Consider the following 17,354-nt stretch of genomic DNA (forward strand, 5'->3'; position numbering starts at 1 on the left):
TCCATAGTGTTGTATGTTTGCTTTCTTTTTTTCGTATAGTTTTTCCTCTTTTGTTTCATATCTACCCAAAAGAAATTACTTGAAGTCCATCTCTCTTTATACAGTAGTACAGATCATTGTTTAATTTTAGTGAGAGCCTTCACTAGCTTGGTGTGGACAAAGAAAATATTTTTTCTGATACAAATTTCTTCAAAGACCAAAACTTTTGAATATAATGAGAGAAAAAAAAATCAACTCTCATAAATTTATTTCTTTGTGGTGTATTGCATGATTCATGTCATAAAGTTTCATTTTTAGTTTCACCTGTAAGCTTATCATACCAAAGACAGGATTTAGAATCTAAATGTGACATCTTTGCCTTATTGATGACACCTATTTGGACAAAAAATGACAATGAACAGAAATCTCCTGGAAAAATTGTGGCTAAAGCTAAATTTGAAGTATTAAGGAGAATTTACTTTTTATAGATGTATTCACTTCTAATTGTTACGGTAACAAATAATTTGAAAGTATGCTTTTATATATATATGTCAAATATGTATTTGCTGATATGCTGACAACTGTGTTACTAAATAAGAAAATGCGTGTGCTCAAAAATGAATATTTTTTTTTTAAAGTTGCATGATAGTAAAAGACCTGAGTATATTACTACAGGTTTGCATTTCACATATTTGCTTTATAATGTGAATCTAGTTCTGTCTTGCTATTAATTTATACGTAAGTTTTTTCTTACTGTATGGGAATAAATACTGCAGGGAAGCATGCAAGTTTTCTTTTAAAGCTATTATTTTTTAGCTGTGCAAAGGGACGGTGGGTAGGATGATTTGACAGTGTCTATGGTGTAGAGCATAGGAGTAGGACCTGTGAGACTTGACTTCTCTTCCAGTTTCACCCTAAGTCTACCAGGTATCATGGAGGAGGTTGCTTCATAATTCTGCACCTCGACTTTCCCACGTGTAAGTTGGAGATAATCATACTGCCCTTATAAAACACTTCACAATTGAACAGTTCTAGGTAAGAAGAAGTTGTAATTATTTTTTTTTTTTTGAGAGAGACTTGCTACTACATAGTATGTGCAGTCCAGATTAAGTGATAAAGCTGTTATCTGTGTGGTATACTGCAGACTACAGGATACATTTCATTTAACATGCACTTTTATTATACATCATACGCTCAGCAGTATTTTTTTTTTCTTTCTCTAAGGAGATGCGATAGGGAACATAAGAATACAGGAATGGTCCGTAGAGATAAGTGTATTGCAATTTATTCTTGTGTTGCTGGCACTGAATACTGGAACAGATTTACAAGTGGAATTTGCAGGGAAAAAAGTTATTATTGTCCCCATCTGTAAGGAAAACTAGTCCAGTGATTTGGACTGTACAACATAATTTAAATTCAGTTTCCCGTTCCATTGCAGGTTTCCTGTATTTCCTTAAGTCACTTTTCTGTGCAGTGCAATTCTCCATCGTTAAAATGGGAATAATTGTACTTTCCTATGGACCGTGCAACAGTTGTAAAGCTGGCCACAAAAAGGTGATAGGGTACTCTGATACTACAGCTTCGGGGCCACAGAAGGATGGTGGGTAGATGCATGAGGCTTTGGAAAGACAAGAGAAACTTCCAGAAATAAGTAAATGAGCTAAGAGTTTAGACCATCTGTGCCTGGGGTTGGAAGTATGGGAGAAAAGCAAACGGAGTGAGGGAGACTCATTTCTTTTCATTCAGAAATCTCTGACAAACTGTCTTATGCACAGTTTTTGTGGCCACTGCCCTGATACATGAAGTTACATGTACAGAATCTATTTCTAAGCAAAAAATTCATGCTAAGGTACATGTCATATGTGTTTTTTGAGGGAGAATAAAGTGTAAATGTTAAATTTACTGAAAAAGCATATGGAGAAAATACAACTCATTTGGTAAAATCAAATGCTAAACATTTCCTCAGAAAATCTTCTTATAAATTACACACTTAACTAGCTAAATAGTTTACCAGATAATACCGCCTTTGTTTCACAACAGTCAGAATGAAAAACTCGTGTACTGAGTATCAGTCAAATGTTATTTGAAAAGCTGATATACAGTATATTAAGTAACAAAGATGCTGACATAGCCTTAACTGTAGTAGTTCTTCTAATTACTGCACTATGCCATGTTATATCACGTGGCATAGTTTAATGTATCTTTCTTTATCAATGTATTTCTCATCATTTTACAAATTACAAATCTTTTATAGGAAAGTAATTCATACTTGGACATAGTGCTAAAATGATGGAGTGATTTCCTTTTTTCTCAATCATTGATCTTTCATACTTTTTCATTTAGCTGTATTAATCATGTTTATTAGCTAAGTGTTATCATAAAGAATGGAATTTTTCTGTTACTTTCATATTCAATTAAAATGTGTTTTGCTTGCTGCCTCTATCTGCTACATCACAGTAATCTATTTACTTATTCTAATTGAAGTTCTTGTTCATAAATTCAAAACAAAGTCAATACTGCAGTTATACATTTTCATAACAATCTATAATCTAATTGAAAATGTGGGGCGTACCTGAGAAGGGAGTGTACTTAAAATACCTTTTTACTCTAGAAATGTTCAATCTAACTTTTTTAAGGTGGTTTGTTTTGTGGACCAGATGTATTTCAGAATTCACTAACATGGTCTACTTAACTGCTGTTTAAAAGGAACTTGTTGTTATTCAAGTGTCTAAGTGTAATACCAAAGAAAACTATAATCTGTAAAATTGGTGCAGAACACCCTCCCTTCAGAAGACCAAGCGGATATTCTAGACCAAACACAAGTGATTAGTTTGCTATACTGTGTTGTTGTTGTAGACAGTAATTACTGTGCATAATTGCTATTTGGACTCTTTAAATTTAAAGTCATGAAGGCTGATGATGTCCAAGCCCAACCTAATGCCTGGCTTGTTTAACCTAGCAAAGCGAAGTGTTTCACTTAGGACATCCCCAGGATCAAACCCAGCAATGGAGGAAAAGCTATTTAAACTCAAAGATAACAAACATAGCAGCAGGATAAATTGCTGTAACCTGTTGAGGGATGAATTTAAGCTAGAACACTAGTGAGCATTGGAGGAGTGAATAGCGGAGCGACTCTCCAGTAAGATTAACAGCAGTGAGAGACTTGACGAGCCTGAGGATGGGCAACGATTGGTCTCTGGCAGGGGACTGGGTGGCCTGATTCCCTGTCATAGCAGGAGATTGTGATTCAGTGTCTCCGATGTTCCCTTTCTGCCTTATTTACTTAATTGTGACTGATGTTTACTTGGATGATTTTATCCTTAAACATTTAGCTTTTCCTGTTTCCAGAAACGAGTGTTTTGAAGGTAGGTGATGCTGAAAGTTTCTAATATTTTTTGCCTGATGCATATTTATTAATTTATTTTTTTAAAAAAAATCAGGTGTAGGTTTCAGGTGCTTTTTTTCTGCTAGGTGCTTAGCTACGGTAAAGTGTATTAGCTCGTTGCTAACCAAGCAAAATGTCTTTTAAAGAAAAGTATATGCCATTTATGGTTTGTACCCTGTTTTGCAGGTGGGAGTGAATCCTCCTGGGATAAGGACAAGCTTCAGTCTCCCATTACAACGGGATCACAGCACAGCATTGGTCATCCTACACTGTCAGGGCAGTCGAGCCTCGGAAGTGCGCACCCACTCAGTCCTCTCCAGCAGAATCACCTGCTCACCAACAGTATGTACTGTGCTCTTACAGAAAAAATATTGGATCCTGGGCTTGCATTCCTTCCCAACCTCTTGGAGGGTGGAGGAAATGGATGGGAGACACGTGAGTGACAGGAGGGTCAGTCTTCCCACTGTTGGCTGCACTTGAGCATCATGTCCAAGCCACCCACTGGGATACAGCCGCCCTTTTTGAATAGTCACCCACTGCTGGGTTTGGGACTGTCAGTCCTTAACTGGCCTGGACTGAAGGGAAAAAAAACTATAAAGTTGCTTAAAATTTTAGCTATATGAGAAAATTCTCTTCCAGGTGAAAATGCTGACCACCAAATAAAAATAGGAGAGCTAGGAATAAATGCAAAATGGCTAGTTAAAAGCGAGCAGAGGTAATCTCTCTGCCTTCTTTACCTTGTACCTACCAAGTGTGGGAAGGTCATCCATTGAACCCAGCTGTCCAAAGCAACTGGAATAAAATGACACAGATAAAGTTTGGGTTTGGAACTTAAAGCTCCCTTCAAACCCATCTCATTTCCTTCCCTTAGGAAGGGGGCAGGTAGGAAGCCAGCAGTTCCCCTTCTTCTTTGCACCCGAAGAGGGAAGGAAGGGAAGGGAAAGTTATTCCAAGATAGATGTTCAGGGTTGATATTTTAAAAATTAGTGAGGCTTAAAGTTAATTCTAACAGATGATGATGGATGAAGAATGAAAATCTTACTATTTCTGAATTCTTGTTACTTGTTTTAGCTCTTCATCCTTAAAGTTTTGAAAGTTGATTTTTGGTGTTAGTTTTATTGGATGAATGACATTTCTGGCTCCTTACACAATTCTAGGAGCAGATAGTCTCTTGTTACCTATGTAGGGCCTCAGACTCGAACAAATCAAAGCCATTGAAATGACTCCTACAATATGCATCTCCTTTGTTCATGGGAAGGTATGTACCTGAGCATTTTGGGCATCTGGTTAAGTGTCAGTAGTTAAGAATCACCAGACTATGGGACTCAAATTCACTGTAGTTTATCTCTTCATTTTATATTCTTACATAATTCAGTACCTGTATTATTTTACATACAGGGATATTGTGTTCTTTGCTGATAAAGAAAACTTTAAAGATGTTTTCCAGTAGATTTTGTAGTAGGCAAATGTCTATAGGATATTAAAGGGTTTATTGAATGTCGGACATTATGTCCAATGATTTGCAAGTGTAGGATATATTTTCTTCATAGTCCTCTGAAATGTTTGATGGATTATGTCTTAAAACTGGTGATGTGCTGTTAAATTCTGTTTGTAGTTTGCATTTAGTTTGCATGTCAATTGGACTTTAAGTAGACATACAACTCAATGTGGCCAGATGGTGTCTGGGAGTTTTGGAACTCTATAGAGTATGAGGAAAGATTATTGGGCTGTTAAGGGAGATATGCAGGGGAACAAAGGCTTATGGATGTAAGCACTGAAGGGGATTGTCAGTATGGTTTAAAGTGAAGATGTATGTGGGTTTTGCTTATTACCTATCATAATTAATATTGGCGTGGTTCATCATATAAAATACATGGTGAATCATAAGACATCACAGTTGTTGATCATGATATATTCAAGCTAAACAGAAATAGTGTGGGAGCTCAGAATATATACAGTTCTGCCTTTTGTGGTGGGCGCAGCGGTGTTTTTATATGGCTATAGTCAAATTGTATTGGAATAACATAAGCTATATCAGTCAGTGATATTTTTAAGTGTGGGTTCTGTCATACACCAAAATGGTGACTGGCCTTCTTACTTAAAATAGTTAAGATAGAGCCAAAAGTTAAAAAACTTTTAGAATCAATGTGAATAGCATGTGGTTATGACTAGCTGTATGATTATGTTATTTACTACTTGTACCTGACTTTTTTAATGAGAATTTCTAATCTAAATTTCATTTAGAAAAATGGTAAGACATTTTTTCTGGCAGAATGAGTCATATGTTTTCTGGAAAAAAAAAAAATCGGATGTGCTAAGGTAGCTATCTTCAAGTGGTCTCTCTAAAGAATTCTTAAATGCAGAAATAACCTGAAACAATTTTTTCAGTGAATTGGTGTCTTAATCTTACTTTCCATTGCAGTCATTACTAAATACAACAAGTAATACACATGCTGAAATAGATATTAATGAAACACAAGAAACCAGTTCTTGCTAGCAGTAACATCACCTTTTTGGCAATGTCAAGATCTGCAAGTTGATCCAAATTAATTTCATACCTTCTTAAATTGTTTTATATCCATAGTAGAAGACAATTTAAAGTGACTTTCTGGAAATTAAAACCTCTGGCAACAATTTTAACTTCTCATTACATGTTCCAGTTCACAGACCTTCTGTAGGGTAGTTCAGTAGTGTCTGTAGTCCAACCCACAGCTTTCTGTCATCAAGAAATAGTCCTAATATAAAAATCTAGTCTCAGATCGCTGTGTATGTGAATTAAGAATAGTAAGAGGACTTGGTAGGAGTATATTGTCAGATAAAATTATTAATAAATATATGTCTGATGTATTGGAAAGACATGCAAATATCTGCATGTTTTGTGGGTTTTGCCTTATTGCTCTTAATAAAGAGATCACTGAACTTACGCACTATTGTATATTCATTTTGCTAATACCGTGTTACTTTACAGCTGTTTGTTTCTTCCCTAATATAAACCATACAGCCTTTTTTGGAACGCAAAGACAATTATTCCCTATGTAACACCAACGTTATTAACACAGAATAATGCTGAGTTTGACAAGTCAGCGTTCTAGTAGAATAGGAACTCTAAAAATTAAGGTGTTGGGTTATAAAATGAGGGAGTGACACATATAACCTACCCATGCTCTCTTTTAGGGATAGACCTGCCATTTATGATGATGCCTCACCCTCTGCTTCCCGTCAGCCTACCTCCCGCTTCGGTTGCAATGGCAATGAATCAGATGAACCACCTCAATACGATAGCTAACATGGCTGCAGCAGCCCAAATGCACAGTCCTCTTTCGAGGGCAGGGGCCTCTGTTATAAAGGTAAGAGTCATCTATGAGACTTAGAAAAAAGTAGCTTTTTGTGGCTAACAAAAACATTTACAGTGACTTTCTTAAGGAAGGTAATGAAGAGGCAATGAGTTTGTACTGCCTATAGCACACCTGGTCTGCTTTTCCTGCTAGTGGTTCAGTTTGATGAAATACCCACAAGTACAGTCAAGAAGTTAAGATGCTCCACTCTATCTACAAATCTGTAATGTAATTAAAACCAGATATGAATACTCACTAGAGGCTAGGGGAATAAACAGTGCTGCATCTGTTAAAGTTCAAAAGCTATTCTAAAATGTTGTTTAAAATCAAACTTAGTGTTATACTTAAAATTCTATAGAACATAACAGGAACTCTAGTGCGGTGCAGTTCTAGAACAGGTTAATAGCAGTGTACTTCATCAGAAGTACCTTAGTGAGTATAGTCTCTGGTAGCCACACCTAAATTTCCTTCTGGCTGTATAAAATATGTTTATACTTTTGAAAGGCTTCTGATAGTCTCTTCGAAGCAGGTTGTTAAGAAAATTTCATGCCTGTGTTGAGAGCCACACACTAAAAAATATGTTGAGACAAGAATTTTTCAAAGTAGAAAGATACAGGTTCAGTGCATGTGAAGGATTGGTGCTATGGGATTCTCTAAAGTACAGTGTGTCCTCTTTTTATTGAGCAAAAATGAAAAGTTTTATCCATCTAACTTTTGTATGTATTTGCATCCACGTGCATGTTTCTTGTTGAGAAAATAAAATTTTGCCAACTTTGAAAGGCAGTTATTTTAGTCCATTTTTCTTTATTGTTAAACATTTCAGTCTATAGAGCTATCTGTTCTGGAAAGTGCATGTCTTTTTATTTTGATATTTATTCTCATTTACACTCATGTATCCCCATCATTCTGGAATCCCTAAGTTCTGAGTTGCTTTATTCTAATAACTTTCACTGATTTGCTGAACTTAATCTCTCCTATTTTTATTTTAAAACATCTTAATTATAAAATATTGTTATTTTATCATTGAGACAGTTATTGTTGCCATTATTACAGGCCAATTTTGAAAATAAATTTGTTAGGATTGTGTTGTACCTTTCTATTTTGGTTTTACACCAAGCAGGGAAAGAAACTGGTAGTACACAACCGCATGTTTATTTTTCATACTTGTATTTACTGATATCAACGTACTTTCAAGGAAGAAAGCAAATCTCTTTTGTCACATTACAGTAGCATAAAATATTACATGTTTCTGTTGCTGAGGTTCTGGAGGTCTTTGTTTTTCCTCAGATCTTCCTGGCCCTGAGGTGTTTTTTCTTCTTTACTGAGAGTCCACTTTCAAATTAGGGCAAATATTGTTCTTAATGCTTGTAATTTGGTTTACATTTTGTTTTCTTGGATTCCAAGAGGCTGGTAAAATTTGGGGCGGGGGGGGTGGTTGTTCCCCAGTTAGAGACTATTTAGGATTAAGATCTATAAAAATTCTCTTTATCATCAGTGTATCTGCACAGTTGTTGACAGGTTGGGGGAAACATGATATCTCTGATGTCCAACTGTCCATTAGTTAACACAAGTCATTGAATTGTTAGAAATTAATTGAGGTTCCATTCGTTTCACTCAGTAGCCTTTTCTTTAGTTGTTCCAGAGACCTTGTGAGAAAACCATAACTTAAATACAGTAGTAGAATATTTGTAGCAGCAAGTAGACTGCATAAGCTTTGATTATATTTTAAATGCTATCAGCATGTCAAAATGAAGATTAAATATGTATTTGTAACAATGTTAGTTCTTTGTAATATAAACTACAGTTTTTGCAAGCAGTCTAGGTTTAAGGATGCTCTTTAGCAGGCCCTTGCTGAAGCTAGTTACTCATTTACAGCTATTTTTTCCCCAACACCTGCACTAGAGGATACACAATATCTCCACAGCAACAGTAGGTCTCACCAGCGCTCTAGTGGGAATTATTTCCTCTACATGATGTAGAGGAAAATATGCTGGTAGCTAACATGACAGAGGTAAAGTGTGCATCCATTGCTGCGTTACTCTCACCTGTCAAGTGATGTTGCATCTTTCTCTCGTTTGTTCTGAATGCTGAAACTGTAGATGAATTTTATTACAGAGAGTGTGAGGCTCCTTTTGTCCTTTCCTTCCCTTATGTACAATCATCTAGCTCTGAATGACGATCAGTTAAGAAGAAATCCTTGTACAAAACGAAATGTGTAAAAGAAAAGCATTGCTGCTGCTGCTATCTGTCAGCAGTATTACTTTTATTATATGACGTTATTTAAGTGCATTTAATAAGTACAAAAAATGACTAGTTTTAGATAGACTGCAATTCCAGCATCATGATGTTACTTAAAATGGGAGAAATGAATCGAATATATTGTATATCTATTTCCATACTCTGATGACTAAAATACCACTTGGCCTGTTTTCTATAGGTGTGAGAATCAGCTACTTTATAAAGGTTTTGAATGAAGTCATTATGCTTTTTATATCACGTTTGCCATTTAGAAATAAGCTGTTCTACCAAGATATGCATGATCAGCAAAGTTAACATTTAGTGCTCCAGAAAGAAATGTCATAACTATGAAACTTGATTTCTTCCTGACAGGAACACTATAAATTAGGCGGGCACAATGGCCAGGCTCGCAAAACCTTCTTAGCCATCTATAATATGATCTGATGTGATTATAGCAGCACCCGCTAGCAGTGCTATAGCTACAGTTCTGTCAGTGCCCCTGTCATAAATCCAGTCTCGCAGGGATTTACTGTGCATCTGAAAGAGCTTGCTCCATTTGAATCTTGGCTCAAATGGTTCTGAAGAATCTGTATAATGGAGGGTCTCATATGGCAATACCAAAATTTGACAGTAACACTGACTTCACCAGCCTCTCTCTTCTCCCTCTTGTGTCTATTCTCCTGTTAGTTCTTTTTTTCCAGAGCTATTCTTTAGCTGGATGAACCCTGCAATCCAGTTGCTGGCCTAAGTGTAAAATGCTTTGCCAGCCCAGTCTTGAGGACCAGTCTGGGATGGAACTTAGCTGAGTCATGGTTTAGGCTAGAAACAGCAGTGAATGAATGTAGCAGTTTACTGTCATCCAATAATTTTCTTCCTGATACTCAGAAAAATCTATTCAGTGATGATATTTTCAGGTTTTCAGAAGCAAAGTTTGGATAGGCCCTTTATACAAAAGAGAAAGGATTTTTCACTGAAGTTTATAGAACAACTCAACTCCAGAGAGCAGTAACTACATAACGCTAAGATTTTTATTTTACAGTGGACCTATAATGAATATGACCGATTATGTAACAAATGAATATGACTATTAATATGCATTCACAGCATATTATACAGTTTATCGTAAAGGAGCTGTTAAGATGTATGCTGAGAACACAAATTGAATAGAATGCTGAAAACACACCTAAATCATAACAGATTATTTAAATTAAATTGCATCCAAAGGAGTTGAGACCTCACAGCACATAGCATGGGTGACAAATACATGAAGGGATGTTGCAGCAAAGGTAGGAATAGCCCTTCTGTTCACTGGCAGTACATTTGAACCTCGGAATCAGACCATGCCCATGTAACAACTTCTTGTCCGTAGTGGAATGAGGCCTCAAGCTATGGACAGTGAAGGCATCGGGAGTGTTGAGGTAGTGTCATCAAGCCTAAAGTCTCAATTTATACAGATTAAGCCAGAGAGGGCTTAAATGACTGAAAACCATATCAGCTTACACAATTTCAGCCAACAGGCAGGGAGGGGGCAGGAGGAGGTTTAGGGTTAGGGAAGTATAAGGAGGGCTGGCAAGAGACAAGTTTCTGGAGCTGTGACTATGCAAGTCGTTGTGTATTCACTGAAAGGCCACTTTCTTCCCTGATGTCCTTTGAAACAGGTTGGTGGGAGATACTGCGGTTGGGGTGGGCCTGAAATGGTGGGAACTGAATCCAAACCGGGGGTGTTAAGCTGCTCCCTTTTGTGTTAGATATCAAGAGTACCGAGAGTAATGAGGCAAAATTTTGTCCCAGAGATTTGAGAGGCTCTTTAACCTTTTCTCCCAGTTTTTCCTTGCTTCTTGTTCCATTCACCCCACATATTTTGCACTTTCCTTGCTCGTCTTGTTCATGTCTCACCCTTCCTCCTCCATCTCTCCTCCTTCTCATCGTTCTCTCTCCCTTTCTTTCTGGCTCTCTAACAGCCTCTTCTGAGCTGCTGAGAGATGTGCTTCTCCTGAGAAGGAGTATTTCTGCAAATTGGTTTCCTGCTGTCCATTTTTCTTCTGTCGTCATTCCCTCATGCTTGCTGTGTTCCTAGTTTTCTCTTTATTCTTTCTGCCCTTATCCAGGTCGCAATTAGGAATAAATGGCACATTTATTGAATGTAGCTGGAAATCCCAGAGAAAAAAGTTAAAATGTAATTGGAAATGCTTTGATTCAAAAAACTTCAAAATAAAGCTTTTTTTTTTATTTGAAATCATATTTCTTTCAGAATTTCAGCCCAGTGTACTTTAGAAACAAATCAAAACTCACCCAACTGCCCCCCAAAAAAACCCCAACCAAACAAAAAAACCCCAACAACCAAACATTTTAGGTGAAATGCAATGTTTTGTTTTGGTACGGAGACTGAAATCTTGTACTTCACATCAACCCTACACAATTACCATCTGAATATTTTGGTCTACTGATAACAGAACAAAGCATTATTTGCACAGTGTGATCTAGACATGCAGTAGAGATTTTTGAGTCTCCTTTTCTTTGTGTTCTATTCTTCTCCTGATTTTGTGGGATTGTTAAAGCATTTGTAAAGGATGTATATGACATGATTTTAAATTCCCTAAAGAGAATACAGATGGGCTGTGTAATTATTGCTGAGAGGTGCTATTTTCTGTGTGCAGCACAACTCACATTCATAATATTTACCTGACAGCCAGAAAAATGTGGCCGTCTCAGAATACTCTGAAACGATTCTTCTCAATATAAAAACATTTCTCGTTACAGAATTTGTAACATATTTAATTTCGTATCTCTCTGTGCATTCAATTAATTTTGATTTTTTTCCAGAATATTACAAGATTTATAAAATAAAACTTCTGTAAAATTTATGTTATTTTCCTCATTATTAGATTTATTCTGTCCCATTTCATAGCATGTGTTAATTGCTGACAGCTTATTGCTGAAATGGGTACTAGAATATGTTAGGGGAGCAAGATGTGAGACAAAGTAGTTTAAGTTTGCTTCTTACAAGGCTGATTTTTGTGCCTGTATCTGTAGCAAAGGAGAAGTGAGTGTACAGTTTTGTATCTTTTTATTCACTGATACAGAGAAGCTACTATGTTGGGAGATGTTCAGGTCCCTACAAATTACATTAAATGCACTTCTCATCTCTCCTCCTTTGAAGGGAGGCATATCCATCTCCCTGGAATGCTGAGAATGCCTTGCTTGTTAAAGCCAAGACACCTAGTTGCTAGGTTAAAGAATAAGCAATGAATACTTATTTTAAACTTGCAAGCGGAAAAAAATACAGTAGGAAGCAAGTATATCTCTGTTTTGCAAAGCGTGCAAGGGAATATTGTAAGGTCAAACACATACTAGCTTTTAGTTCTGGCTCATCTTTTTAGTATTGGCTTAGTCATTTGCATTTGTACTTAATAACTAATAACATAACATAACTAACTTAATAACTATAACATAGATTAGATATAACATTATCATCCTTAGTCCTGGGAGTGCCTTTCTTTCATTCAGTAGCAGCACTGGGTGAAACAATTCATGGGAGGGGTACAGGTAGAAAGTTTCCACTGCAAGATCCTTTCCAATTTAAGTCAATATTGTACTTTTAGATTCAAAGTAAAATGTAAAGGTAAAATCTTAATATATGAGCGAAGGTTGCCATAGTTTTCAGAGAGACTGCTAATTTAAGAAATGGTGAAGAAGGAAGCTCTTGTTTGGCTGTTGACCAATACCGTCTGATTAGCTGCAGTTTTCTGTTTGGCTGAGCAGCTGGCAATTAATGAATTGATAGGAAGTAGTCACAAGGTAATGGAATTAGCAAGTGAACATCTGGTATTAAAAATCAGTAAATTTGGAAGAGTTTTTATGATTTCTTAAATTTGGTGGGAAAATAATTACCAGTTGACTACGACTGGAACAACTACATGTACGTGGTGAAAAAAGTTGCATTTTAAATGGTGAAGTACATACTTTAAGTGAATGACTTCCCAATACACTGCAAAAGATGAATGGGATCCAGCTGGCTTTCAGACATACAGATCCTATCTTAGTCTTTAGACCAGCTGTTTACCTTGTTCATCTCCAGTTCTTTCAGCAATTGGAGATACTATAAGTAGCTCAGAAGACCAACAAGTCATCTGTAGTCTTTGTGTGTGCCCATTTCCAGACTGAGATAATTCAAAATATAAACTTAACCACTGTTCTTTTGCCCAGAAACAATAACTCTAACCGTTGTATTTCTTGTCTGCCACTGTCCGACATCATTTTGTATTTAGCATAGCTCCTGCTTACTGTGTCAGGATTATTCTTTTTCTTCGGAAAGCCTAAATGCCAATTATATATTGCTTTTCTCAATAATGCATTAGTTAAGGACTATAAACTTTAGAACACTATTAAAAATGTACTTGTTATTAGAATTCAAATAGTATCATCTAAGGTCAATTGGAAAGAAGTATGTCTCTTAGTACTAACTAAAAAAAAAAAAGTTAGCCATTCAATTCTTTGCTAACTGAAATTGTGTTAACTTTTCTTATTCTTCTCTCTTATGAATGGAATTCAGCCAGGGAGATAGGAGCAGTGATATCACAGGCATGAAACTGAGATAGTTTTGGATAGGAGGTGAGGAGGTCTGCAGGCAGTCTGCTGGCTGACCACTCCTGGCTTCACAGACCCCTCCAGAGAAATGAGACTCTGGTTTCTAGATTTGTTAAATGTGTAGTCCATTTGGAGAATCTGAATGGTCATTTGGCGAGCACTGGGAGATCGAGGTATGGGCACAATAAACATTCCAGTGGGGAACTAATGTGCAAATTAATGTGGGAAATTATTCTGCCAGAGCCTATGAATACTCTGTTTTTCCAACTTGGTCACCAGCTCTTTCTTATAATAGTTGAAACCTCTAGTCTAGACCTAAAGACAGCAGAATCCTCATTTTTCCTTCCTCTCCATTTCGTTAGTGAGGTCTGGTGAATTCCAGCTCTCCTGCCACTGCAGAGCCCTGTAGAGTACAGAAGCAGCACCTCAATTAAATATGAAATATCAAGATAAATGTCTGAATAAAATATCCAGGACTCAGACAAACTTCCAAAAGCTGCTTGTCAGCAGTGAAATGCCATTAAATCCTCCAGGAACTCATTAATAGATTAACATTTGGAAGAGTAATTACAGCTACATTAGAACTAAGAATAAAGAAAAATAAAGGAAAATCCAGCAGCATCATTTCTCTAAACTCTTGACACAAAACGAAGATCAATACTATAAAAAAATCAGAGGTAAGGAATTAAGGTCAAGATGATTATGTCAAAAATATGTAAGCTGTTCATATATATTTCAAATAAAACTAGTGTGGATGCACCTGTTATGTAGTGTTTCAAATTATTTGTATGGAATGCTACCTCACAGGGGATAGAACAGGGATACTGAGGTGAAATCAAGGATGTATCTGGAAATTGGATGAGTTAATGACTTCAGTGCCGTTAACCTAAATCACAACTAAAATTAACAATGTCAAGCTTTGTAGCTACATTTTCTGAGCCAAAGCAAGACGCTGATCTTCAGTGAGACAGAAATATATTACCCTTCGAAAGGATTAAATACTGCAAAAGTCTTTTTTGAGAATTTATGTTACAGTTCTGTAAAGGAAAGAGAAAAGATAAGATGAAGTAGGTGCTACAGTTAGATAAATAGGTGAGATCTTGAGAAATGTTTTCATTTTTCATAAAATTCTCACAATCTGTAAATTTTTTATATATAATTCATTACATTATAACCTGGAATATGAATCTTGCAAATTTATGAAATAGGAAGAAATTCAAATGGAGAAAATATGACTTTATTTAGAAAGGCTTCTCTGTTACTGTGAGTGTACCTACCGTAGAACCAGACTGCACAGCAGTGTGCCGGTGGGAACTGAGCTATTTTTAGAGGGGAAAAAAGAAATATATGAAAAGTAACAAGGTTGTAAAATACATAGATGACAAATAAAATGAAGTCATCAATGTGTAAAAAAAAAAAAGTTAAGGTTTTAGATTTGCAATTTTCCTATTTAAATGCCCTCATTGATTTGTTACAAATACTGTTAACCCTGTGTTTGGAAAATGGTGAGGACATTATCACTTGTGTTCTCATTTGTAATAAAATAGATTAACTTGCTGTGAAATTTTAACTAGGCTGAGACACAACAGTAGCTACCTAATGAACCAGAGCACATTGCTGTTAAGTAGCTAAATAGATGCATACTGATTACAGGACTGAAAAATGGATCTGTTTACTTGCAAAAAAAGACTCTGTTCATAGTGTTATTCATTATAGTAGGGGAAATTCAGCATCACATTTCCACACAAACAATTCGAAATACACAATTTCTCAATCCATATGCAGTCTTAAATGATGATACTCTATCCTCATTTGTAGTACATATGATACAGAGAAAATTTCAGCTCCTTTGTTGCTTATAGGGGAAAGTGTATCTTCCCTGTCTATATAAATTTTTGTAACTGGTAAGACGTTAGATGACATAATCAACTAATTCTCTTAGAAAGTGATTCACTCTGTGATTAAGAATGACATTATTATTTGACACTTTTATTTCTGCCTGAACATTTCAAACCAAGACCGTGAGTTTGAAGGCAAGTTACTTGAAGCAAAGATTATTTTACAGCAGGAGACAATGGGAAATGCAGTTACCAGAAGGAGCTCAAATACTTTGCTTTTCCAAATCATCAGCTTTTGAATTACTCCGATAACTCCCATTTAAGATGACATATATGGCTGTTTGTGTGATATCTAAGTGTTAATTCATAGTCATATTTGTTCATAGTTTTTTTTGCAGAACAGTTGGCATGTCCTCTCCTTGGCTATTCATTTTCATGGTTGCAATAGACAATGAAATTTACTTAAACTATGTACTCTTCTGTAAAATTAATCATTTCAAAATGATATCTTAATTGTAAATTGAGTGCTCTTTGTGGTAAAAAGAGAGGAAATACTGCCAAAGAGGACTGTTAAAACTGAAATCCAGGCAAATTAAATTACAGTCAGAGTTGTATCCCGTTAGCAGTAACCTATTTGGAAGCTATTATTTACACGAAGGTAAAAGACACGTAGTATGTATAAGCTCAGGATTGCATGTATATGATTCATCATTTATTTAGGAGAATACTTCTTGGGGTAAGAATGTGACTTTTAAAAAATAACTTAATAAGCAACCCATCCACAAAGTTAGTCATGGCTCTCTTTTACTCTTCCGTTCATCTCAGCAACCTCTAAAACCACTCTTTTGGAGACTGAGAAGAAGAAAACACAGGAGACTCTTAAGATCAGTGACTTGGACTTTTTTCCCCCCGAATTTGAAAATTTGTTTGTTGAAAGCCATTCAGTTTTCAAAATTTTAAGAACTTGTGACTCAACAGATTCGTATGTGTTAAACCTTAATAAACATTTTTAATTGGCATTCAAAAATACTGCAATTAAAAGTCTTCCTTTAAGATTTATTAGTTATTGTATGTTCATTAAATAACAGATAATTAGTGAAAGCAGATCCATTGAGAATTAGCAGCTATGTAATAGATACACATCTGTTACATGATTTTGAGGCTCAGTTGTTATTTAATGTACAATAACTATCCTATTAAAAACACATTCAACGCTACGTTTTCAGCTGCTATGATTAGAATAGGCAAATCCCACCCCTTTCTATTAGGACAATCCAATCCGACATTCCCTTTCCATCATTCTCGAATGTATCTGTTAAATACGAGGATGAATGTGGTTTAGAGAGCTGGTTTTAATGCGTAACAGAATATTCTTAAAATGTCGATCTTACTGCCAGTGTTATTAATGAATTGTCTCAATAGGTTATGAACAGAAGCTATTATGCCAGGTATTTATAACGGAAAAACTATTAGAATCTACCATTCTCTTCCTAAAGCTATATTATTGATTTAGGATACTGTCTAGCAAAAACTGCATAAAAAGTTCAGATGCTATTGAGTTTATTTTCAAAAGCACATGGTGAATTGCCACCAAGTAGCCAGATTGCATACTCCTAATGAGAAATCTTTGAGAATAGGTTAGAAAGGCAGAAAAATTGCCAAGTTCCTTTGAGACAACTTCCCCAGATTAGACTGTAATTGTGATTTTTAATGAGGTGGGGGCAAGAGGATCTCCCTTTTTAAAAAAAAAAAGTTACATTTTACTTCTGAGTTTCCACAGGGAACAGCTGATTGCCAGGGATGAGGGCAACTCCAAAGATGCAGTTTCTGGAATTCTGTAAATTGAAGCATCTCCTTGTTAGTGTCTCTGCATTGGAACTGCAATTTCAAGGACTTGCAATAGAGGATTTAAAACATAGAAAGGATTTTAAGATAAGAATATCTAGAGTATCTCAGGCCATGATCTGTCCCTTTTAATAGATTCTCACTTTT

At 35.9% G+C, this 17,354-nt stretch overlaps 1 protein-coding gene across 4 annotated transcripts in view; it reads left to right on the top strand.

The window, feature by feature from the left end:
- The window catches only part of DACH2 (dachshund family transcription factor 2), a 302,186-nt gene that overhangs the window by 227,652 nt on the left and 57,180 nt on the right, over positions 1–17,354 (top strand). For all 4 annotated transcript variants that reach the window (XM_054839711.1, XM_054839712.1, XM_054839713.1 and 1 more), the window contains exons 4-5: positions 3,551–3,706; positions 6,539–6,711. In XM_054839711.1, the coding sequence (XP_054695686.1) occupies positions 3,551–3,706; positions 6,539–6,711 (329 nt within the window). The remainder of the gene's footprint in view (positions 1–3,550; positions 3,707–6,538; positions 6,712–17,354) is intronic.

Source organism: Grus americana, chromosome 12 (genome assembly GCF_028858705.1).
Source record: "Grus americana isolate bGruAme1 chromosome 12, bGruAme1.mat, whole genome shotgun sequence".
NCBI classification, from domain to species: Eukaryota; Metazoa; Chordata; class Aves; order Gruiformes; family Gruidae; genus Grus; species Grus americana.